Consider the following 25,345-nt stretch of genomic DNA (forward strand, 5'->3'; position numbering starts at 1 on the left):
ACATGGATATAATGCATGTTATTCCATTTTTAAAAATATCACATGCTACTTAATATTTGCAATATATAACTTAACAGATATTATTTATTACTATACCCTACATATAGACATATATCATTTATTATAAGATGGCTATTTACAAATGATGCTTGAAAGATGACATGGAGTATAAAATTACATAAGTAAGTTATTTATATATAAATGTATTAATATTATATATTATGTGAAATAAGTTAACATATACTTTTATTCAATATTTGCTTGTTTACTTTTCTGCCTGGGTACATGTCTGCTGTGCATATGTGTGTCTGCGTATTGTGAAGGTACTTTTGCACATGCAAGGATGTATGTGTTTGTAGATCCAAAAGTGATACTGAGTGTCTTTTTGGAGGGTTCTCCACCTTACACTTTGTGAAGATTAATGTGTCTGACCCTGCAGGTTCCAGTTTTGACTAGTCTGACTAGCCAAATTACTCAGGGAATTCTCTGTCTCTGTCTTATGTGCACTAGGATTAGATGCTGGTAGTCTTGTCTACTTATCTTTGTCTGTGAGTTCTGGGCATCTAATTCTGGTCCTCATTCTTGGACACTAAGTGAAATATTGCACATGAAGTGCAACTCATTGATCAATATCCACAGCACCTTAGCTGTGCTTACTTATATTACATGTGAGCATACAGCCATGTGTCACTTGAAAATGGGGCATTGTTCTAGGACATATATCTATAGCCCATGTAGTTGTGAAATGTATGTTGTGAGAAAATGCATCATTGGTAGCCCATTGTGTCAGTTTGTGGACACGATGTTATTTACACCAGCTTTAGAAGGCACAGTCTCCTGCACACCTGCCCATATAGCATATAGAAAAAACAATTTCTGGACAGCAGTTCTGCAGAAATGTTACCTTGAACAATGCAGGGAAACAAATCTCAAGGCAGGTACTATGCCACTATGGCATAGAAAGTTTTCAGCACAGTTATAATATGACTAAAGGTTTGTGGTTAATTATAACATTATTAGTCAGCACAGGTGACTCTATTTGCATGATATGTAATATATAGTGTGCATACCTATGACGTTTTTAATTTAAGTTGCAATAAGGTACATGGAAATGTAAGAATACCTGTGAGGGTCTCATGTCTTGGACAAAGGCAAAGTTTTGAGGAAAGAGCTTCTAGAGAAATGCTGCCTGATTTTCTTTAAAGGGCATTGAAGATTCTGCCTCAGTAACAAGGTCAGGGAGTGCGTAACACCCAGGGAGAAAGGACAGGTAGAATCCACCTTGTGTCAACAACTGCAAGGGGACACAGTGAGTGAATGATTGGAGGATGGTGCATGTAAAAGAAGTAGTTAGGTGCTGTCTGCAGGGCATCAGGCAGCAGGGCCACATTGGATTGAGTTCTTTCCTTCCAGGTCTTTCCTGACAACATATAAAGATGGGTATTCTTGTATTCAGTGGGATCCCAAAGAGGGAATCTTGCTTCTTTTGTTAGTTGTCAGTCTTTGCCAAGCTTCATAGAGCGTGGTGGACAATGCTGTCCTATATGATATAAATAATGAGGTTATTGCTCTTATCTGTAGGAACAAGAGTGTTTCATTAACCACATGTGACTGATGAGTTCTTAAAAGGGCTGTGCCAGTGGATAGGGTGTCACAGAGCACAAAGAAGTTCAACACTCCTGATTGGTACTACAAGGACAAAAAATAAATGTTTCAAAGCTACTGTGCATGTGAGATTTTTACAAAGCCACATGTCCATGAGCACCACCCAGCACATGTGTGCTCTACAGTAGGTGCTCAGTAAATGCATTCTACTTATAACCTCATTCCCATCTGTGATGGTTTTTCTTGATTTTCAACTTAACTAAGTCTAATGAAGATCTTTGAGTTAGGAAAAATATGACTTTAATCCACATCTTTTAAATTTGAAAGAAACTTCCCACTCAAAGTACCAACTTGCCTTAGTTAGGATTTATATTACGGCAACAAAACACCATAACCAATGAACTTCGATAGGAAAGGGTTTATAAGCTTACACTTCCACAATATTGTTCATCATCAAAGCAAGTCATGACAGGAACTCAAACCTAGAAGGAACCCTGAACAGGAGCCCATGCAGAGGCCGTGGAGGGATGGTGCTTACTGGCTTGCTCCTCATGACATGCTCAAGCTGCTTTCTTATAAAGCCTAAGACCATAAGCCCAGGGATGGCACCACTTGCAAAATGCCAGGCCTTCCCCCTAAGGAGATATGATTGTGTACCAAGTTAACAAGGTATGGACATGTGATGGCTATTCTTGGTTAACAACATGACTACATCTAATTCAGATCTTTGAGGTAAGAAAACATGCCTTTAATCCTATCTTTGAGATTAGGAAAAACATGGTACACATTCCTGGTACCAACTTGTCCTACTTAGGATCTCTATTGCTGTGACTTTCAAGTTCCATGGAGGTGTGTAGGGGAGGATCAACAGAGAAAACCACTGGGCTCATGGAAGAAGAGCCCTGATAAGACCAAGAATGAATCTGTGAGTCACAGAATCAAAAAGCTTGGGGGGAACCAAGAGCAGCTCACTGAGACACAGAAGCTGCCTGATCCAATCAGACCAAGAGCTAAGAGTAGATACAGAAGTCCCCTGAAACACAGACACAACAAGCACAGAGTGGACCAACAGCAACTCGCTCAGATACAGGCAACTCTTATACCTATTAGAGGAGGAGATGGGCAGATGTCAAGGCAGAAGTACATACAATAACATAAAGAGTAAAACAGCATCACCAGAACCTAGCCCTCCTCCAGCAGCAAGACCTGAACATCATAAGGTGGAAGAAACAGAAGATAGCAACTTTAAGAATAGCATCATGAAGATGCTAGAGGCCTTTCAAGAAAAAATGAAAAATGAAATTGAGCAAAAGATGAAAAAAATGGAGGAAATCAATAAAAAAAGAGAAAAACTCAAACAAAAAAATGGGAAGAAATCTATAAAGAAGTAGAGGAAAAGACAAATAAAAAAATGGAAGAAAGCAATAAATCCCTTAAAGAAAACCATGAAAAAGCAATGAAACAGGTGAGGGAAACAGTTCAAGACCTGAAAAGGGAAATAGAAACAATGAAGGCACAAACAGAGGGAATGCTGGAAATAGAAAATCTGAGTAAATGAATAGGAAACACAGATGCAAGCATAATCAACAGAATACAAGAGATGGAAGAGAGGATCTCTGGTGTACAGGATACAATAGAGGAAATGGATTTGTCAGTCAAAGAAAATACCAATGCCAAAAAAGTCATAAAATAAAATGTCCAGGAAATCTGGGACACCATGAAAAGACTGAACATGAGAATAATAGGGATAGAGGAAGGAGAAGAATACCAACTCAAAGGCACAGAAAATATATTCAACAAGGTCATAGAAGAAAACTTCCCCAACTTAAAGAAGGAAATTCCTGTGAAGATACAAGGACCAAAAGTGGGATAATGATCAAGTCCTAGAAGAGGTTGCTGTATCATTTGTTTTCCAGTATCTTAGCTAGGGACTTGGAAGTTGTGCAGGATGCAGATATTTTGATGAAACTGTACCTGAGGCATTCTGATGGGCTGGAACTGCTGGGATACTTGTATTCATTGGTATGTGAATGTTTTTTTCTGAAAACACAAACATCTTAAGGTAACATACACATCTACATTAACACAAGTATGGAATGTGCAGTGTTCACAAATCAGCTTAAGATTATTTTCTGTTTTATGTTAGAGCAAGTAAAAGATATCTGTCAATTATTTATGTCTGTTTGGACTGCATAATAAAATATAATATAAATATTCATCCATGCCATATGAAAGATTGTATATAATTACAAATAATGGGGATTCTGTAGCCAACAAGATTTATCACGTCTCATCCAGTCTCAAAGCTGTTTCCGTGTGAAAGGATCAGCATATATGTGACCTGTCTCGTAGTTTTTCTTGGTTTCTTTGTACATGTCTGCAGGCAGAATTTTTAGGAGGTCTTCCCTGGTCAAATCTGATGTTTATTAATTTTAAAGGAATCTATAGCTTTTTGTTTCCTATAGAAACAAAGGCATAACTTATCCCCCAACATAACACATTTCCTGAATTCCATTCAGAAGTTGACATTCTTAGCAGGTTAGTGTATTTCAGAAGTTTTTTTTCCCCCACAAAGCAATGTCTCTTAGCAGCTCTTGTTTTATATTCATTAGTATGGTGTGATAGACCTGTAATGTGCCTTATGTTTTAATATGGAGAAAACTGTTACATTTTACTGGAGACATATGCTGAAGAATTGTCAGTCTTAATATGTACAGGTATTCTCACAGTGGGCATGATGTCTCATAAATGTGTAATTACAGAATTGGTCTTTCAGTTCCTTATGTCTGACTCATCTGTGTCAGACTGGTGAATTTCTCATGCCTCAGTTTTTTCCCATGGATCCTATCTCTGCCTGGAAGACCCACCTATCCTCTCCTCCCTAGCTGTTGGCCATTCAGCTCTCTATTAAACCTATCAGACAGTGATTTATGTAGGTGAAGTTAAACAAAAACACATATTCACAGAGCATGATAAATATCCCGCAACAGGGATGGAACATCTACAGTGAAGCAAGTGACATAGTGCTGTATAGACAGAGAAGAGAAACCAGAACCCCTGACATTTCCAATATCTTCTCTATATCCAAGCCTGTTCAGGTTGCTGGATAGAAGGCATGGCAATGGTCATACTTTGCATGCCAGTTTCTATTTTTAGTGACTATTTTTCACCAGACCCTGCCACATCATTGGGTCCATGTATGGCAGTTAGTTTATCCTAAATTTGCTCTTCAGATTTTTGAGGCACACAAAGGAATTAATTTTGTGTTCCAACTTGAAGCTGAGTCTAATCCATTTTTATGTGTGAATTTTCCAGCTAGTCTTTTGTGGGACCCATTTGCACACTGTGTGAGAGCCAGGGTGTGCCCTCAGTGAGCTAAGGGTGCTGGGATGAGGAAAATCAGAACGAAGGCATGGAGTACAGGGGCATTGGGAATGATGGGACAGTCAGGCCAAGGACTTGGGATGTCTGAATCATCCCAAAAGAAGGAGAAGCTTCATGTCCCTTCAGCCCTCTTTTCTGAGCCCTAGCAGACACTGTGAAATTGGCCCCTTTTTAAGAAAGAGCTTCCCCACAGGTAAGTGCTGTCCATAACGATGGCCTTTAATGTCAAAGCAGAGAAATGGCTCTAGTTTCAGAACTCTTCGCCTGGGATTCTTCCCAGCAGGAACTGACCACCCACTCTTTTCTTTTCCCTTTCAGTGTCTACCTCACAGAGTTACAAGGTGTGGATTGGTGTCCGCATGGCCGTGGCTGGAGTAGTCTTTCTGGTCTTGGTGGCAATCCTTGGAGAAGCTTGGCACAACCAAGAAAAGTCCACAGATAGCTCAGTTTCCATGAATCTGTGAGGAAACAACCAATGACAAAGGCTAATTTGGGCAGCTAAGAAGACCAAGGACTCATATTGTCCCATGAGACACATGGATACAGACTCTGTTGCCAGAGAATATTCTCCAATTCACAACAGGGAGAGGAAACAAAACATCACATTCTCTCTCCAGCATCAGTTTTCTGTCCAGAGAACTTGATTCAATATGTTATTTCATAGCGCTGAATCTTCCTACATCCCCTTTCTGAGTCTTTCTTGCCTCCTGGTTGGTACTTGTTCCATCCCTTAACATCTTGCCTCTGTTGGTCCTTAAAGATAATTAAAGTTTCCTGTGAGATGTATTTAAATAGATTTTCCTTATTAAAGAGGAATGTTTGCAAGGAACCACAGGCAGCAAAGGAATGCTGAGAGTGGGAAAACTAATCTTCTCTAAGGAAAAGAACAACTTTTAAAATAAAACCCGTCTTCCAAACATAGTGGTTAACAGCTTTGATATCAGCACTTTCGAGGCATAAGCAGGTATATCTCTGTGAGTTCAAGGCTATCCTTGTTTAAATAGTGATTCTAGAACAGCCAAGGCTACACAGAGAGACCTGTTTCAAAAAAAAAAAAGAAAGAAAGAGAAAGACAGAGACAGAGAAAGGGACAGACATACATACATATAGACAGAAAGAAAGAAAGAGAAAGATAGAGACAGAGAAAGGGACAGACATACACACGTATAGACAGATGAAAAAAAGGAAGGAAGGAAGGAAAGATGAAAGGAAGGAAGGAAGGAAGGAAGGAAGGAAGGAAGGAAGGAAGGAAGGAAGGAAGGAAGGAAGGAAGGAAGGAAGACAGAGAAAAACCAATGATCTCAACACAATAAAACTCATCCTATTGATTTGGATAGGTTTAGAATTCAACCACTTGTGCCCAGCACTTGGCACTGACGACTTATAACTGAGTGAGGACCTCAGCATTGGAATCTAACTCCTGTCACTAATCCTTTGCCTCTGCTTGATAGGAAACAGGAATTTACCTGTCATGTCACAGTATTCTGTAAAACTGGTACTTGTCACCAATTGTACATTCATAATGAGTTTATGGTTTCTGTTCTGATATTATATTATGAATTTTTATATTTTTATAGCTTTGTACTTAGTCCATTCCCAGTGAACTAAGCATACTCTGGCTTACTGTGCTCCTCTCTGGAATACCTCCTATGGAACCTCTCAGTATTCCTAGCCGATCTCCATTCTTAAGTCTCCACTCCCAAAAGATAGAAACATATGTTACTAACAAGCACCAGTGGCCATACCTGGCAGGATTTGAGAATTCCCCACCAGGCAGTACACTGTGAAAGGTAGGCAGGGCAACAGAAGCCAAGGAACAAAGCAACCAGCCAACAAAGACAAGACCATATATCAACAGCTTGAATTACAATCACCAGAAACTCAGATGGCTAGACATGACTATAAAGCACAATCAATAAAAGCAAGGACAATATCTGCACTAGAGTTTAGCAATCTTACCACAGTAGATCCTGAGATACACAACATATCTGAAGCATAAGGCAAAGATGTTAAATTGGGCTTTAGGAATATGATCATGACCCTTAAAGAGGAAATGAATAAATGTAATTGAAAAATCTGAGAAGACACAAACAAAGAGGGGAAGTAAATGAATAAAATAGTTCAAGACATAAAAGTGAAAACATCAACAAAGCACACTGAGTTTCAGAGAAATCTATAAATTAATTATTTAGGAACAAGAAACAGAAAATTGAGGAGACAAGCCTGCTTAACAGACTACAAAGGATAGAAGAGAGAATCTCAGGCACGGAAAGCATGAAAGAAGACATAGATATCTCTGTAAAAGGAAATTCTAAATCTAAAAAATGCCCAGCACAAAACATCCAGGAATCTGGGACACTATGAAAGCATCAAATCTAAGAATATTAGTTATAGAAGAAGGAGGAGAATCCCAGATCAAAGACAGAGAAAACATTTTCAACAAAATCATAGGAGAAAATTTCCTAAAGAGGGAGATGCGTATCAAGTTGCAAGAAGCATGTAAAGCCCCAAATAGACTGGACCAAAAGAATTGTCCTCAGACTATAATAATTAAAACAGAAAACACAAAAAGAGAGAATATTGAAAGCAGCAAGGGAAAAAGACGAAGTAACATATAAGTCCTTCATAATTATACTTGGTGTCTGAATGGAAACTCAAAAACTCAGAATTCACTTGACAGACTCTAAGTGACCACAGATGCTAGACTAGCTACTATATCCACAAACTATCATTTATAATTGATATAAAAATAAGATATTCCATGGTAAAATAAAATTGCAGCAATATATCTATAAGTTCAGCTCTACAGAAGGTACTAGAAAGAAAACTCTTTCTACAACCAAGAAAACAAAAGTAATAAGTAATCCCAGATTAGAAAATCAAGAGGGCAACATACACACAGACACAGACACACACACACACACACACACCACCACCACCACCAACAACAACAACAACAACACTACAACAACAAAAACAAAACAAAGGAATCATAAAACACCATTTATTTAATCTCTCAACATCAGTGATCTCAATCATCAAATAAAAAGACACATACAGAGTGGCTGAGAAAACAGTATTCATCCCACTGCTGCATCAAAGAAACATAACTTAACGTCTAAGATAGAAATTACCTCAGTATGAAAAGCATATTCTAATAATGTTCTAAGAAACAAGCTGGTGTACCCATTTTGATATCTGACAAAATAGATTTCAAACAAAAACAAGTCAGAAGTTATAGAAAAGACCACTACATATTCATTAAAGGAAAAATCCACCAAGATGACATTTCAATTCTTAGCATCTATACACGCAAATCAACCACAACCAAGTTTGTAAAAGCAGCACAAGTACAGTTTAAATCTCTTATTGACTCACACACTGATAATGGGAGACGTCAATACTCCATTCTTGCCAAGAGACAAGTCATGCAGACAAAAACTAAACAGAGAAATGATGGAGATAACTGCTGTTATTAAACAAATGGATCTTACAGATATTAGAGAACATTTTACTGAAACAAATAAGATTTGACTTTCTTCTGAGATCGTCATAGAACTTTCTCCAAAACTGCCTGCAGTCTTGTACACAAAGCAACTCTTAACAGATAAAGGAAAATCAATATACCCCTTTCCATCCAATTAGACCACCACAGATTAAAACTGGATTTCAACAATAACAACAGAAACAAAAGAATGCCCACAAACTGCCCAGAAACTGAGCAACTAACTTCTGAATTAAAAACTGTCATGATGGAAATTAAGGAAGAAATTAAATTTTTCTAGATTTGATTTAAAATGAATACATAGTCTACTCTAACTTGTGGGATATAATGAAGGTGGTTCTAAAAGACAAGTCCACAATACTAAGTGCTTACATAAAAATAATGGAGTGATTTCATACTAGTGACTTACAGCACACCTGAAAGTTTTAGAAAAAAAGGAAGAAATTGCAATCAAGAGGGTATTGCCAAAAAATAATTAAAACCAGCGCTGAAATCAATAATGTATCAATGAAAGCATATATACAGAGAGCCAATGAAGCAAAGAGTTGGGTATTTGATGGCATCACTAAGATTGACAAACGCTTATCTGTATTTACTAAGAGGCAAAAAGAGAATATCCAAATTTAAAAAAAAATCAGAAATAACAAAGGGGGGCATAAAAAGACACAGAGGAAGTAGAGAGAATCATAAGGATATTCGTTAAAACCGCTACTTTGGCCAGGCTAGTGGTGGTTTACATCTTCAATCCCAGACTCAGGAGGCAGAGACAAGGAGATCTCTGTGAGTTCAAGACCAGCATGGTCTACAGAGCAAGTTCCAGGACAGCCAATGCCTCACAGAGAAACCCTGCTTCAAAAAACAACAACAAAAAAAAAAAAACTATACTTGGACAATCCAAAATAAATGAATAATTTCCTCAATACATGCCAGTTACCAAAGGTAAATCAAGATCAGATAAACAATTTAAACACACCTTTAATTCTTAATGAAAGAGAAGCAGTTATTAAAACTCTCCCAATTAAGAAAAAGAAGAAAACAATTCAAAAAATAAAAGCCCAGGGCCAGATGACCTTAGCCTAGAATTCTACCAGAATTTCAAAGAAGAGTTTATGCCAATAATTTTCAAATTATTCCACAAAACAGAAATAGAAGGAACATTGCCAAAATCATTTTACTAGGCCAAAGTTAACCTGATATTAAACCACATAAATATTCAACAAAGGAAGAGAACTACAAACCAATTTCCTTTATAACATAGATGCAAATATTCTCCATAAAATGCTTACGAACTAAATCCAAATGTACATAAAAAAAGACCATCCACCCTGAACAAGAAGGCTTCATCCCAGAGATGAATGGCTCAACACACGTAAATTGATAAATGTAATCTATCATATAAATTGACTGAATGAAAAAAAAAAATCTACATGGTCATCTCATTAGATGTAGAAAAAAAGCCTTTGGAAAAATCCAGGACTCCTTCACAATAAAAGTCCTGGAAAGATTAGTGGTACAAGCGGCAAGCCTCATATAAATATGAAACAGTTTAGAGTCTCCCATAGCCCACATAAACTTAATGGAAAGAAACTCAAAGCAGTTCCACTATAATCAGGAACAGGACAAAGTTGTCCATTCTTTCCATACCTATTCAATATAGCACTTGAAGTCATAGTTGAAGCAATAATGACAACTGAATAAGCCCAAGGTGATGGGGCAGGGAGAGGGGGAGCTGGAGAGATGGCTCAGAGGTTAAGAACGCTGGCTGCTCTTCCAGGGATCCTGAGTTTAATTCCAAGCAAGCACATAGTGGCTCACAACCATCTGTAATGAGATCTGGCGCCCTCTTCTGGCACGCAGGTGTACATGCCAGTAGAACACCGTATACATAATAAATAAATAACAAACAAATAAATAAACACATTTCAAAAGAAGAAAGAAAAAATGTAAAAAAAAAATCAAGCGGGTAAAAACTGGAAAAGGAAAGTCAAAATGCCTTCATTTGCAAATGACGTAATAATACATGTATGTGACACTAAAAATTCCACCAAAAACTGTAATATTCTGTAAGCTGATAAACCCTTTCCTCAAACTAACTAGATACAAAATTAACACAGAAAAAAATCAGTACTCTTCCAATATGAAAATGATAAGTAGACTGAGAAAGTATTCAAGGAAACATTTTTCACAATAACCCCAAATAATATAAAATATCTTGGGGGTAACTCTTATAATTGAAGTGAAAATTATGTATGATAATTTTTTTTATTTTTATTTCCCAATTAACCCCATACACCTACCACATCTCCCTTAACCTAAATTCTCCCTTAACCCCATGCACCTATCACATCTCACCTGATCCGCAACTCCATGTCCCCCTCCTATTAAAAATAAACTTATTAAAGATTAGGTTGGAAGATAGACATATCTCTGTGCTTATGCTTCAGTAGGGGTAATATAGTAAAGGCAGACATTTTACCAAAAGCATTCTATAGATTCTATGCAATCTCCAACAAAATTCTTCACAGATCATGAAAGCTTAATTTTCACTTTATATGGAAACACACACACACACAAAGAAGCAGGAAGGCTCATATAATTATGAATAATAAAAAACTGCTGGAAGTATAATTATCTTCAACATCAAATTGTATTACAAAAATCTAGTAATGAAATAGTGTGATATTGGGACAAAAACAGACATGTCCATCAGTGCTATTGAATTGAAGACCCAGACATAAATCTCCATACCTATGGCCACCTAATCTTTGATTAAGAAGTCAGAAATTCACACTTGAATAAAGAAAATATCCTCAACAAAAAATGCAGACAAACTGGATCTCTGAGTGTAGAAGACTCAAAATTTGTCCTGTACAAAAATCAACATAAAACCAGATACACCTAAACTGATAGAAATAATGAGGATTCATCTTGAACTCATTGGTACAAATTTTTTTTCTGAGCAGAATATAGTTAGCACAGGCACTAAGATTAGCAGTTAATAAATTGGACCTCAAGAAACTAAAAACTTTCTGTGTGGAAAAAACTACTATCATTCACACAGAGTGGGCAGCCTACAAAAATGAAGAAGATTTTTACCTGTCTTTCCCTATATTCTTATCAGCAAATGAAGCTTCCAGTACTGGAACTGGGTTACATTCAATTGAGTTGTTGACCAAAGAGGATCCATGGAAATCTTTAACAACCCAGGACATTGCCTAGACAGTAGATTGCTCTCCACAATGTTATACTTGGCTAATATCCAAAATGTGTACAATACTCAAAAAACTAGATATGAAGAAAACAACCTAATAAAAAATTGATACAAATTTAAATAATGAATCGTTAAAAGTGGAAACACAAGTGGCTTGGAAACACAAATAAATATAAAATACCCTTAATTATGAGGGAAATGCAAATTAAAACTCCTTTGAGATTTTTTTCATACATCTCTCATAGTGGCTAAGATCAATGCAACAAATGACCACTCATGCTGGCAAGGATGGAGATTAAGGAGAACACCAAACCAATGCTCTTGGGATCGCAAACTTGTGCAGCCAGTTGAAGTCAGTGAGGCAGTTGCTCAGGAAGATAAAATCAAACTACTTCAAGATCAGTCTACATCACAGGCATATATGCAAAGGGCACTTTATCCTACCACAGAGGCACTTGATCAACCGTGTTTATTGCTGCTCTATACATAACAACTAGAATCTGGAAACAACCTAGGTGTCTCTCTAAAGAAGAATGGATGAAGAAAGCATGGTATATTTACACAATGGAGAACAATTCAGCTGTTAAATATCTGACATCATAGAATTTGCAGGCAAATGGGTGGAACTAGAAAAAGTCATGCTGAGTGAGGTAACCCAGACCGAGAAACATAAATATTGTATGTATTTGGGTATATGTGGATATTAGCTATTAAATAAATGATAAACATGATACATTCCATAGTCTTAGTGATGAGAGGTATAGAGGAAATGACTAGGGGAAACACTGATTCTCCCTGGGATGTTGAAATTAAATAGATTTTATGGGTGGAGTGACAGGAGGGGAACATGGAGATGAGGATCAGGTGGGGTGTGGTAGGGGTATGGGGTTAAGGGAGAAAAGACAGGGAGATTCCAAATCTGGACTTGCTATTTTTCAAACTCCTCCAAACAGAAGATTTGTATTCCTTTATTTTTAAAAATTATTATCTTACTAATTAAATTTGTATTTTTACAATTTCATACATGTTTCATACAATTTTATTCACTCCTCTTTCTCCCATACACTTCTCTGGTGTCCCCTCTTCCCTACAACTTTCTTTTTTTCTTATGTTCATGTCCATTTGTTTTGTGTTGTGATTCACTGAATTTAACTAGGGCCATCTGTGTGACTAGAAGTTGGAGCTATCTGTTGGAGTTTGGCAAGCTCGGCAGTTACACAACTTAAGACAATGATCCTTCCTTGACCACAGTGTATCAATAACCAAGTGCTCAGCAGTAAGGGCTAAGACCCAATGAGACCTTCTCCTTCCGTGACAGATTGTTGACAGGGCCGGTCAAGCTCTGTGAAGGTAAACTAAGTTGCTCTGATCTGAAAATTGAAATGATGCTGTCATTGATTCCTTTCTTTAATGCAACGCTGATGAATGTTGGTGACTCTGAGTTTATCACTAATGTGTTTGACTTGTGCAGAATTCACTAAAAGTTACCAGTAGCCAGAAAATTTCTGATAAAATTTGGTTACCCTCTCCTCCCATTTTTGGTGGATAATAAATAAATGATGAAAGTTCAAGATAATGGGCATGCTAACTACCTTGAATTGATCACTAAACTGTGTATATGAATAGAACCATCACATTCTTCCTCATGGACGTACCAATATGCCTCAATATGATTATATATATATATATATAGTCACTGTACAAACATGGAGACCAAAAAACAGATTTGATGGCTAGGAAATTATCCATTTATTTTTTAACCCACCTAAATTTTGACTGAAATGTCAAATATACTTCACAGAATAAAAACTAACCTATTTAATTGATGATGCTGGAGATAATGACTTCCAAATTTTGAAGAATAAAAACAGGGGGCTGGAGAGATGGCTCAGAGGTTAAGAGCACTGGCTACTCTTCCAGAGGTTCTGAGTTCCATTCTCAGCAACCACAAGGTGGCTCACAACCATCTATAATGAGATCTGGTGCTGTGTTATTTCATGCAGGCAGACATGCCAGCACAACACTGTTTACATAATAAATAGATAAATTTTAAGAAAAGAAAGAGTGAAAACAGATCCCTGCCTCTCACATAAATCACAAATCCATCCAACAGATTAGTGTAAGATCTGAAATTTCTAGAGAAAAAGTTTAGGGTTTCAAATACAATGATGAGAATGGGTAGAGAGGGGATAATATTTCCTTCTTTCTAACCTGGGAGGTGTTGGTTATAGTTTCTATTTTTATATATATTAAGATATTGCTGTGTTGTTTCTTTTCTCATTGCTGTGACACAATAACATGAGGCAAAATTAGGAGGAGATTATTTTGGATTACAGCTAATGTGGGATACCACAGTGCATCCTGGCTCGGAGTGTAGACTGCTGTTCACACTGCATTCACAATCAGGAAGCAGAATAGGAACAGGGACTGGGCTCTCAAAGTTATTATCAGTGACTCGCTTTCAAAGGCAAGTCTCCACCTTATGTTGGTGGTAGAAATAAACCACCATTTCCTTTTAACTTGTCTGAGTGAGACGGTATTCTTTCCTTTCTCTAAAGTGAAAACTCGGAGTGCTGTGTATATGAAGAAATGTGCGTAAACTTCACATTTTGTAATGGTTCATTTCTGAATAATTTCATTTGTTGTTGTTGTCTGTGTGGATGATTGGCAGGCAGCCATGCACCACATGAATACAGTGCCCAAGGAGGCCAGAAGCAGAAGTCGACGACCTTGGGTCTGGAGTTACAGACAGCTCAGTCACTATGTTGTTGCTGGAAACTGAACTTGAGTTCTCTGCAAGAGCAGCTGGTACTCGTTACCACTGAGCCATTTCTCTAGGGCTTGTAAGGGTTCAGTTCAACTCATTTCCAAATCTGCCATCTCTCCACTCTCAATATTCCTCACATCCTACCTCAAGGCACTGCATATTCTACTCCATTAGCTGTGATCCCTCACAGGGATCTTGCCTACTGAGAACCTTTCCCTGCCCAGCTCCATTCTTCCTGCTGCGAACCAGAGCCCTGAAGAATGAAACAACAAAGGGGCATCTGCAACCTCTCTGTCCTACCGTCTGTCTCTTACCTATCCAGGAGGCACTTGTGCAGTGAGTGAGCATGAAAATGCAGAGTCACCCTTGTATAAGCTACAGATACAGCTTGGCTAACATCATCACCCTCCTCTCTGAATCGTCAGTGACTGTGAACCTGGTAATGCACCCCTCCTTTGGTCTTTGCTTGGAACAGAGTTATTAGGTTACTCAGCACTGAATGTCTTTCCTTAGGCCACCTTACTTTCACTTCTTACAAAATCAGTACAATATAGTGGTTTTGGTAGGGAAAGATACTTTAGTGTCATCTGGTGAACATACACCCTAATACAGACACAAACCTCCAAACTTTACCTGCTTTTCTTCTCTCTTCCTTGAAATTCCATTTCTCCTGGCATTGGAGGCCCTTACTTGGAGATTTCTGCATAAACTGAAGAGCAGCTGAGACACATAGCCTTGTGCACTGTAAAACGACTGGATTTTTAGCCTTTCAATCCTTAAACAGTCATTATTAGGCTAACTGGACCACAGGCCGTTTCTCTAGGAAATCCTAAAAGATATGGGAATCTGCATTATGGAACAAGTGACAAAATCTATAAAACTAATATACATCATCATCAATAATGTTGTCATTCATCTTTTTTACATTCCTCCTTGTAGTAAGGACATTGAACACACACACACCATCCTGGAAAATTTTAGAGTGTATGGTATAGTGATGTGTTCTACAATCCATCATGGATGATTTGAAAATGTCAAGGTGCTTGCCATATGGGACACAATGCGTATATGCTAGATGATGGAGTTTAAGAGATCTGTGCACATCACCATGACTGTAGCTCATAGATATTTTTGTAGAGACATTGGTGGGTGATAGGTTTCATTTGAGCTATGGTCAGTGCTATGGTAAACATAAAGTCACTGCTGAAAGCTCCCATGTACTCCCACACCCATCAAGTAAGGTGATCAGAAGCTTTGTGGTGAACCTGCAATGATCTTTGCAGAGTGTGAACTGGGGCCATGGTGACCACATCCTCCTTATGTGCCAACTTTGTCCAGCTTCTAACAAATGTACTGCAGAAGATACATGCTCCTTTCAGACAGCCATGGCAATCCCATCCTGTCAGACCAGGCTGGATATAGGACAATCCCCAACTCAACAGGACCACTAGGTGATGAGGAAACTACAAAAATAATGATGTAGGGTAGAGAGGCAAAGGTGAAGCCTGAATCACTTTGCACTGGACAACGAGGTGAACATGGGTTCTTCACAGACCAACTGATGCTAACAGGAAACAGTGTAAGTTGAGTCATGCATTTCCTTTTGCTTTTTACAACTTAAAAAAAAACCCTCCTGAAATAACACGGTGTCCTTTTTATAGACTTTTGAAAATAGGAAAATACTACCTGGAGGACTATACTCATCTACTTACCTCTTAAAAAATATAGCTTAGTAGGCAAAATGCTTGCCTAGAATATGGAACATCCCAGATTGATTCCTCAACACTCCATAAAGCCAAATATAGTGGTGTATGTCTGTTATCTATGTTGGAGATGATCTTTAGCTGCATAGTGAGTTAAAGGCCATCCTAGACTACATAGAACCTCTTTCAAAAAAAGACAGTAAATTAATTGATACTTGGTTAAAGAATGCACATGCTTCTCCACAGCAAACTCAATTGTATATTAAGTGTGGTGGCATTTTTCATGTGTTAAGAGATGCATCATCTAATATTACAGTAATAAAATATGTCATGTCTTTACTTCCTAAAATCAAAGACTACAAGAGTCAAGAAAGCTATCATTCAATATTGTCTAAAATGGAAATTGTTTTTGTTATGTTTTTGCTTATCCATTCTGGTTCATTTTCCCTTTTGTGACTGAAAAACTCACCTTTGTGACCTAAAACCTTCATCTAGACTGCCCATAAAGAGTTTTATCAACTTCCGGTTAAGACATGCTGCAGACCAAGCCTCAAAATCATGGGCTTAGAGGGTTTTTCCGAGCCAGACTATAACAGGCATAGATAATGATGACTCTCAAACCTCAGTGTATCTACTGTCTCGTCTATAGGTTGGGCCAAGTTACTGTGTGATCCAGGGATACCTCTGCTGATGTTGGGATGTCTGGTGGTGCCAATCTGTGGTGTGTGGAAATTCAAACCAGAAGAGAAAACCCTTCCTGCTGTAAGGACATACACACACACACACACACACACACACACACACACACACACACACACACACACACACACACAAAGTATTACACAGTAGTCATCAACACAAACAAAACTGAGTGATTATAAACATCTCCACTGGCCTATAGATTCAGGCTGCTTTTACCATTTTATTCTTACACTTGCTCTATAGTTGAATCTTGGTAAAATGGCATATAGTGGAAGTTAGGATACTGTAGGTATGCCATTGAAAAAGACATTTGTTTCAACTACTTTGTCTCTCTCTGCTTCACCTTTAATTTGAGTACTTTCCTCTTTCACAACCTGTAGTCATACCATACTAGTCTACCCAACCTAAGAGCAATATTTCTAAGCCATGTTTTTGGAGTCACCTGAACCATGAACCTATATGAATCTCCTGTCCTCAAATTCACTTCATTTTGGAAACTCTTTAGAGAAACAGTTACTTCAACCCTATATCCACTGTGCAGGCCCTGCCAGCTCCATGGTTTATCACAAGAAATAGAAGTTAATCACAAAGCCCAGCAGAATATTTGTCCAGACTAGATGGACACTGACTGAACCCTCTCCTCCATACATCCTCAGGACTAATCTGGGCACTCAGATGATGTTCCTTCAAGCAGGACTGTGAGAAAGGACACTCCTCCCCATTCATTCTGCATCCTATGGATGTGTTGTCTTCCATGCCCTTCTACTCAGTTCTACCACAGCCGCATGGATAGACAAGGAAACAGTGGACTAGAAATGTTCTAAAGCCTACAGCGGGAGCTCTTGGAACTATGGGAATGTTCTGCCCATCTAATGTACAGAAAACATCAAATTTACAGTTATCAAACAAAAACTACTTGCAAACTGAAGGCATAATAGAAAGAGAAAGAACGCAATATGCATCAAAGGCTGGGGTCAGTCTCCTGTTTGGGCAAAACATCATTTCCTACAATAACCCACAACTCAGTGGTATGGTGAGGTACAGCCTGACCACTGAGACAACATGCACGGTTTTCTGAAATAGGCTGTAAAGACGCAGGATGGAGCAATAACTATGAGTGTACTTTCATGGTTCTAGTACAAAAACTCACTATCAAGGAAAAGGTTTGTGAGGCTATAGGGAAGAGCAGCTTCACTTTGTGAATTTTGTAAGTCAGCGTTGTGTAGCTATGACAAAATACCTGAGAACAGACTAGAAAGAGGACCACCTCTTGAGGGAGCTATGTTCTCTAAAACATGCTCCTGTCATGATGGGATATCCTGAGAAATTGACCATGTGGTATCCACTATCCATCTGCTGGTCTAGTTCTGAGATGTAAAAAGGATGGGGCTTTCTGGATCATGGTGCATTGTTATTGTGTGCCTCCAACTGCACAGTACATATTAATGTCTCAAATGGAAAATACTGTCATTGAAATTTATTAAAAACATGACACCTGGTGAGAGTTGGGCTGTAGACTGACTCAGAATGGATCTTACGTCCTGCCTGAGGGCTGGGAGTAGAGCCTGGCAGGAAGGATTTTCACATTAGGAGAAAACTCACCTCTGAGCTTAAGAGTCTCTCTCTCTCTCTTCAGGTCAGCCTGAGCCCTCAATTGGTCAATATTAAAAGGATGAAGGTAACACAAAGCTGTGTGGATAGTGTCTCATGCCTATCTGATCCCCGTGGAATGCAGGTTCAGGAAGCTCAGTTAAATTTGGCCTGCAGCATATGTATATGAAGCTCTCACAGAGAAATCAATTACAGGTCTGAGTCTTGGACAGAGGCTGCAAGGAGCTGCAGATGAGTCTTCCTTAAATTCCAGCATCATGGTTTAGGCTCAGGCACTGAGTCTCAAACTGGAGCACAGAGACTTGTTGAGTGTGATTCTGGGAAGAGGAGTGGAAACATGCTTGGGAGAGGGGCCAAGGAGTGTCATGGGGCTTACCCTCTGATGTCCTTACAGAGACATCCTCCAAACTCATTATTGGGATGAGCCAGGCTCTGTGATATCCAAGAAGAGTTCAATGACAATCCAATGTTAGGGGAATCAGGCAACTGAAAGGTACCTACTGTACAAAGAAGGAAGGTCAGTTGCATTAGAAATGTCAGCTGAGCACACTCTCAGGAACAAGGCCAATTCACTATTAACGTTCACGACAGTTCACTATACAGAATGATACCATTGCTGCTGTCACAGCCCTGCTGTTGTGTCCATGTGTGGTAACCCAATTGACAGGATGGTGACATTTGAGAGGACACTCGGTGGCTCTATTACCATCCATACCATCATGAAGGAATAGGTTCTCTTCCCAAGGGCCCTCATCACAGTCTAGTCCTGGGTGATATTGTCTCCTTTCTTCTAGATAATTATCATAACCCTAGCCTGTCAGCTCCATCCTGTCCTATGGTGACCATGGTAGGGATCATGTCCATCAGTATGGGTCACAGTAGAGATTCCAAAGCTTGATTCTGGCCAACAATGAATAATACAACTCCTCACATCAACTCCACCATACATAAGTCAGGTTCGATCTGGGTCCAGCAATTCTGAGCCACCATGAATAGACAGATGCTGTACTTACACCAAGAACAAACCACAGGCATGGTTAATATCCATTGAACCCTGAATCTCCTGGTTTCAGGTGAGGAAGCCTCAACACTTTCTCAATTATTTTGAACCCTGAATGTGAGTTTCTTTGTTCCAAAGAAAGCTGCAGATGGAAGGTGGCTGGATGGAGATGAGGTCTCCTGAGCCAGAGTGTGAGAGGTAGTGAGACCTAATTGAGAGAAGTAAAAAGAGGTTTGGCAACAGTGATCCATAGGCTCCTGGTTCATCTTCCTTCTGGTATTATCCAGGACACCATCACTAATGGCCCAGAAGAGTCCAAACTGTCCCCAGGAGATAAATTAACGCTCTAGTGTCCCTGTCATAGCAGATATGAATGATTCATTCTGTTTAAGGATGGAGAAACTGAAATCCCTCAGCTCCTTGGCCAAAAGTTCCAGGTTGAGAGCTCTCAGGCCATCCCTCCAGGGCTTGTGAGAAGCCTCTATGTGATCTTCTACAGATGTGGAAGTACACATATCCTCTTCTCTTAGTTGTTATCCTTCGGCATTCTATTGCCATTCTGATCAGAATTTAGCAGCTTCAAAATCCAAGTTAAGGGCCTGGAATAAGCATAAGCCTCTCTGAGAGAGTCCATTAAGTGGGGGCCCTGATAAAAGGTTGGCAGTTTCAAGAAGGGAAGTGAGTATGAAATGTCATCACTTTGGGAAGTGCTTATTCACAGAAAACAGAGGGACCTCATCCTCAGAGACAGGACTTAAACATTTTATCAGCAAGTTTTTTAAAACAACAATCACTAATAGACTCAATATACTTGAACTTTTTATATTAATTGTTCATAATTTAGGAAACTATATGAACTACATAAGCTACTTTAATAATCTGTTTGCTTTACACCTTCTAATAATTAAGGGCAGATAAGAATGCTTATAGATTATTTAAATTAATTGTTTCATAGTACATATAGGACTGAGTCTCTTCTAAAGCAATGTATTTGTATTGACTGATAAAATTGCAAGTACTTTCAATAAGACATAATATTTATTCTTTTTCAATGTTGTTATTCACTGCTTATAGTAATGGGTTTCATAACATTTATATACTATTTTGAATCAAGAATTTTGACTAGATTTACATTTCCTCTTTCATCCCCCTTCCACTATATTCACTCATCCATTCCTTCAGACAGCCATGTTTCTATTTTTGTGCTGTGTAATTCAGGATTCTCTAGAAGAACAAAACTGATAGATGCATTTTACAGATGCTCTACTTACAACAAGATGCAAACATTTCATGGCAGCTCCATTACAGTGGCTTCACAATTGAAAGTGTAGCTGCTCTAATACCCATAATATAGTTTATTTTTTAAGTTTTTTTTTTAAGATCTATTTATTATGTATACAGAGGAGGGCGCCAGATCTCATTACAGATGGTTGTGAGCCACCATGTGGTTGCTGAGAATTGAACTCAGGACCTCTGGAAGAGCAGTCAGCGCTCTTAACCTCTGAGCCATCTCTCCAGCCCCATAATATAGTTTATTAATGGGAATTCCAATAATCCAGTAGTTGCTGAGTCCTCTAATCTGGATACCCCAGCTGGTCTTCAGTACATGCCGGAATCCCAATGATGTAGGCTCTAATGCCTGCAAAGAAATGGACTTTCCAGTGAGAGTGAGATCAAGCAAAGAGAGCATCACCTATGCAAGCCATTGTCATTCAAAACACTACAGACAGCAACACAATAATAATAGACTTCCATGTCAACTTTGACAGTACATCCAGATACAGCATCAGTAAGGAAACAGTGGACATGAGCAACACTGCAGATCAGATGGACCAACAGACAAATGAGAACTTTCTCATTGTTGTAAAGAATGTGGATCTTTTCAAGAACAGCCATAACACTCTTTAATAAAGACATGCCATCAAAGATCACCAAAAACAATCTGAACAAGTTTAGAAAGATGGAAATCAGACCACATATCTTTTCAGACCAAAACAAAATGAAATTAGAAACTATTACTAAATGGGATTCAGAAAAGCTCACAAATAAATGAGAATTAAGGCGCACACTTTTTTTTATTTAAAAAATGTTTTTGATTCATTTTACATACCAACCACAGATTCCCCCTTCCATCCCTCCTCCTGCTTTCCCCCTCCATCCTACCCCTCATACCCTTCTCCAAAAGGGTAAGTCCTCCCATGAGGGTAAAGAAAAAAGGCACACATCTTAACAACCATTACATCAATGAAGACAATGTAAGAAAAGCCAAATTGTCTCAAACAAAGTTGAAAACACAGCTCGTTGAAACCTATGACACAAAGCTGAGTATGCATCTCAGTGGCATATTCATGATTAGGATGCTACAGAACAAGGGCTAAATATCCTGCACCAAAAGAAACATTATATTGAATAACCAGAGGAATTTCTAAAGAAATTTTGTAATAATGAGGATTTTATATAAACAGCCAACAGGAACATGGTGCTCAGCAATACCAGTACTTGGAAGACTGAGTCAGGAGGATTATAAGTTTGAGTATGACATATACTACAAAATGAAACCCTATCTTAAGAAAAAAAGGTAAAGAACTTCCTTAAATATGACACAATGTTAGTATACACTTCAATGAATGAGAAGAATAAAGAAAGACCATTTATAAATTTTTACTTGTCTCAATCTAGCTGCATATTTTCTATAACCATCACACCTGCCCAATTCATTTCTAGTTCTGTCTTTGTTTCAGTAATCACTGCCCCATTTGCAATGACTAGGCATTTGCTCACGTCTTCGCATACAACATTGTCAAAGCATCTCCAAGGCTGGTTGATGACAGCTATGGTAAGACCCCATATAGTAAGAATAGTCTAGATAGAAGGGGTAAAGGAGACACAATAGGGAGTCTTTTTTAAAATTTAATTGAGGACATGAGACTTATTTGAATAAAATTATACAAACCTTATGGGAGGAATAAAAGACATTAAATAAATGAAGAAATAGCTTGTTTCAACTTCAAAAACAAAATATGGGAACAATTACAATATTTGCTGAGTTAGTGTATAGTGAAATTACTTGCCAACTAAAGTCCCAAGACAATACTTATCAAATGAAATGTATTGCCAGAGAAATTCATCAAGAAAGGCAGGCAGGTGGAAATACTAGGCTTCACAGTGATTATTGGAAGTCATACTGTCACATATTTGTTCCACGTTGAGCTAGTCTCTTGTTTCCATATTCACCGTGCTGCTAACACTACAGCTACATGGTGAAAAAGCATTCTATATGTATTTGTTTGAATGGGATTCTTACTGCAGGGTTTTGAAAATGTTCTAGGACCAAACTGGTAGCTTTCTGAAAATTTTAGATGATATATGAGATAGAAATTCAGACAATGATCCTCATTTTTAAGTAAAACAGATGTGGTCCTAATTTGAATAGGAGGGTAAACTTAGATCTAAAAGTCTATCTGTATATGGCATCTTTTAAGAGAAAGAATATTCTACCTGAATGTCTCAGTGTGAGAAGACTTGGAGAGTGCCCTCATGACAGTGGCATTCCTTATCCACTATCTTCTTTACTTAATGTGTTGTTTGTTTTTATAACACCAATGCAGTTTCCCTCCCTCCTCTTCTACCAGTCCCTTCCCCCTACTTCCCCTACTTCCCCTCTTCCCCACATCTACTTCTCCTCCTCTGTTTCTCTTCTGAAAAGGGTGGGCTTTAGGGAGAGTTTTAAGAGGTAATCACTCTCACCTAGAAGGTTCTGGCTCAGAGAGGCATCAGATCATACTAAATCTTGATCTTGGTGACATTTGAACATTTCATTCAGAGTTCCTTATCCAATCCATTTAAAAGCAGCATACAGGGAGATATTGCTATTAATATCAATCCCCTTCTGGCTAGCCACTGCACAGTGGATCCTTAGAGGTGGTTATGACAGGTAAGACAAGGATTCCATCTCAAAACTCTGTCCTCAGGAAAGGGTAGGTTTTCAGGAGGACTCATTTTTGCAGCCTAGCCCTGGAAAATGGTGAGTGGGATTAGGCCACATAACACTGAGTTCTATTATAGGTATCTATAGTAAGTCCATCCTGAAAGCCACATCTAGTGCTGTGTTGAACTCAGGGAGGAAGGTGACCCTCCAGTATATCTCACAGAAGAGATATTACAGGTTCACTCTGATTAAGAGAGATAAGATGTTCTCCTGGTTCATAAATACAGTTTATAAAATCTGGGGGGAAGTCCCAGACCCTACTCCATGTGGGTCTTGTCACCTGTAGCCAGAAGTGGACACTCAGATGTTATGCCTCTTTCCTGAGTAGCCATCAACTGTGGTAAGTACACAGTGACACCCTGGATCCCCTGATCACGTGTAAGGAATTCTAAAGCTCTCAAATGAATGGTTTTTCAGAGTTCATAGGAAATATCCTGGCTGTGATGGGTGAGGGGAGCCATAAATCCTGAGCACATTAACGCAGAGCATGGGGGACAGTATGGTGTGAGTCACAGAATTCAAGGCTCATTTTTCCTTCTTTCTTTTTTCTTTCCTTCCTTCCTTCCTTCCTTCCTTCCTTCCTTCCTTCCTTCCTTCCTTCCTTCCTTCCTTTCTTCTTTCCTTCCTTCCTTCCTTCCTTCCTTCCTTCCTTCCTTCCTTCCTTCCTTCCTTCCTTCCTTCCTCCACACACCCTCCTCTCCATTATTTGAGACCCTAAGCCTTTTGCCATCAGTCATGTAACCCAGAGGATTCCCAGGCCCTCAGTGGCATAGGATACTTCCTAGCTCCTGATCCAGAGTCCCTGAATATGGAGGACATTGACATCTACAGGTCACAGTTGGGAGGGGTAATATTTCTACAGGATCCCACTCCTTAACATCTAGCCCATCTTCCCTGCAGGACAGTCAAAAAAAACCCTACCTGATGACTCAGTAAAGCTTTATCCTGGTCCCTGGAGACAGCCTGATTCTGCAGTGTTGCTCTGACATCAACCATGACAGATTTGATATATTCAAAGAATGGGGAAGTGGCCTTATTCAAACCATTGAACTCAGGCAGGGTTCACTGTAGCTAGAGTTTTCCTGCCTGGCCCACAGTCAGGACAAATCTTTGTCACCCACCAGTCCCACAGCCGCTCAGACCCAACCAAGTAAACACAGAGACTTATATTGCATACAAACTGTATGGCAGTGGCAGGCTTCTTGCTAACTGTTCTTATATCTTAAATTAACCCATTTTTATAAATCTATACCTTGCCACATGGCTGGTGGCTTACCAGCATCTTTACAGGTTGCTTTTCCTCTCAGTGGCTGCAGTGTCTCTCCTCCTTCTTCCTGTTTCCCCAATTCTCCTCTCTCTTTGTCCCACCTATACTTCCTGCCTGGTCACTGGCTATGAGTGTTTTATTTATATAGAGTGATATCCACAGCACTTCCCCTTTTCTTCTTTTTTTAAAAAGGAAGGTTTTAATTTTAACATAGTAAAATTACATATAAAAAAACAATTATCGAGCAAGAATTACAGTTACAATATTAAAGAAGATGTCCTGTCCTATCTATCTTATATTTGTAAGTTTAAGGTTTTATATCTAACTTATCTTTTATCATAACTGAGGAAATTACAACGATCTAGTTTTCAACCACATCAAAGACCTGAGAAGGAACATAATGGTACCTGAGAAATGGTAGATGGATGCAAGCAACTTTCCCGAATCTTGCAAGAGTAGACCAAGACAGCTGACAGCCTGGACAGTCACCTAATGTTTCTCAGCATTGTTGGTGTATTTAAATTGGTTACAGGCCTAGAGTATCTGACAGACCATTTTCAGAAGCAGGAATTCTGAGAGAACATCTTACCCTGTCTTGAAGG

General features: G+C 38.7%; 1 protein-coding gene across 9 annotated transcripts in view; it reads left to right on the plus strand.

Annotated features, from left to right (window-relative positions):
* The window catches only part of LOC121826212 (leukocyte-associated immunoglobulin-like receptor 1), a 42,205-nt gene extending 36,430 nt beyond the window's left edge, over positions 1-5,775 (plus strand). For all 9 annotated transcript variants that reach the window (XR_013050462.1, XR_013050456.1, XM_076569332.1 and 6 more), the window contains one exon: positions 5,308-5,775. Coding sequence is in view for 7 of the 9 variants with exons in the window: in XM_076569332.1 (XP_076425447.1) it covers positions 5,308-5,453 (146 nt within the window). In the remaining 2 variants the exon portion in view is untranslated. The remainder of the gene's footprint in view (positions 1-5,307) is intronic.
* The last annotated feature ends 19,570 nt before the right edge of the window (positions 5,776-25,345 follow it).

This window comes from Peromyscus maniculatus, chromosome 1 (assembly GCF_049852395.1).
Source record: "Peromyscus maniculatus bairdii isolate BWxNUB_F1_BW_parent chromosome 1, HU_Pman_BW_mat_3.1, whole genome shotgun sequence".
In the NCBI taxonomy this organism is placed as follows: domain Eukaryota; kingdom Metazoa; phylum Chordata; class Mammalia; order Rodentia; family Cricetidae; genus Peromyscus; species Peromyscus maniculatus.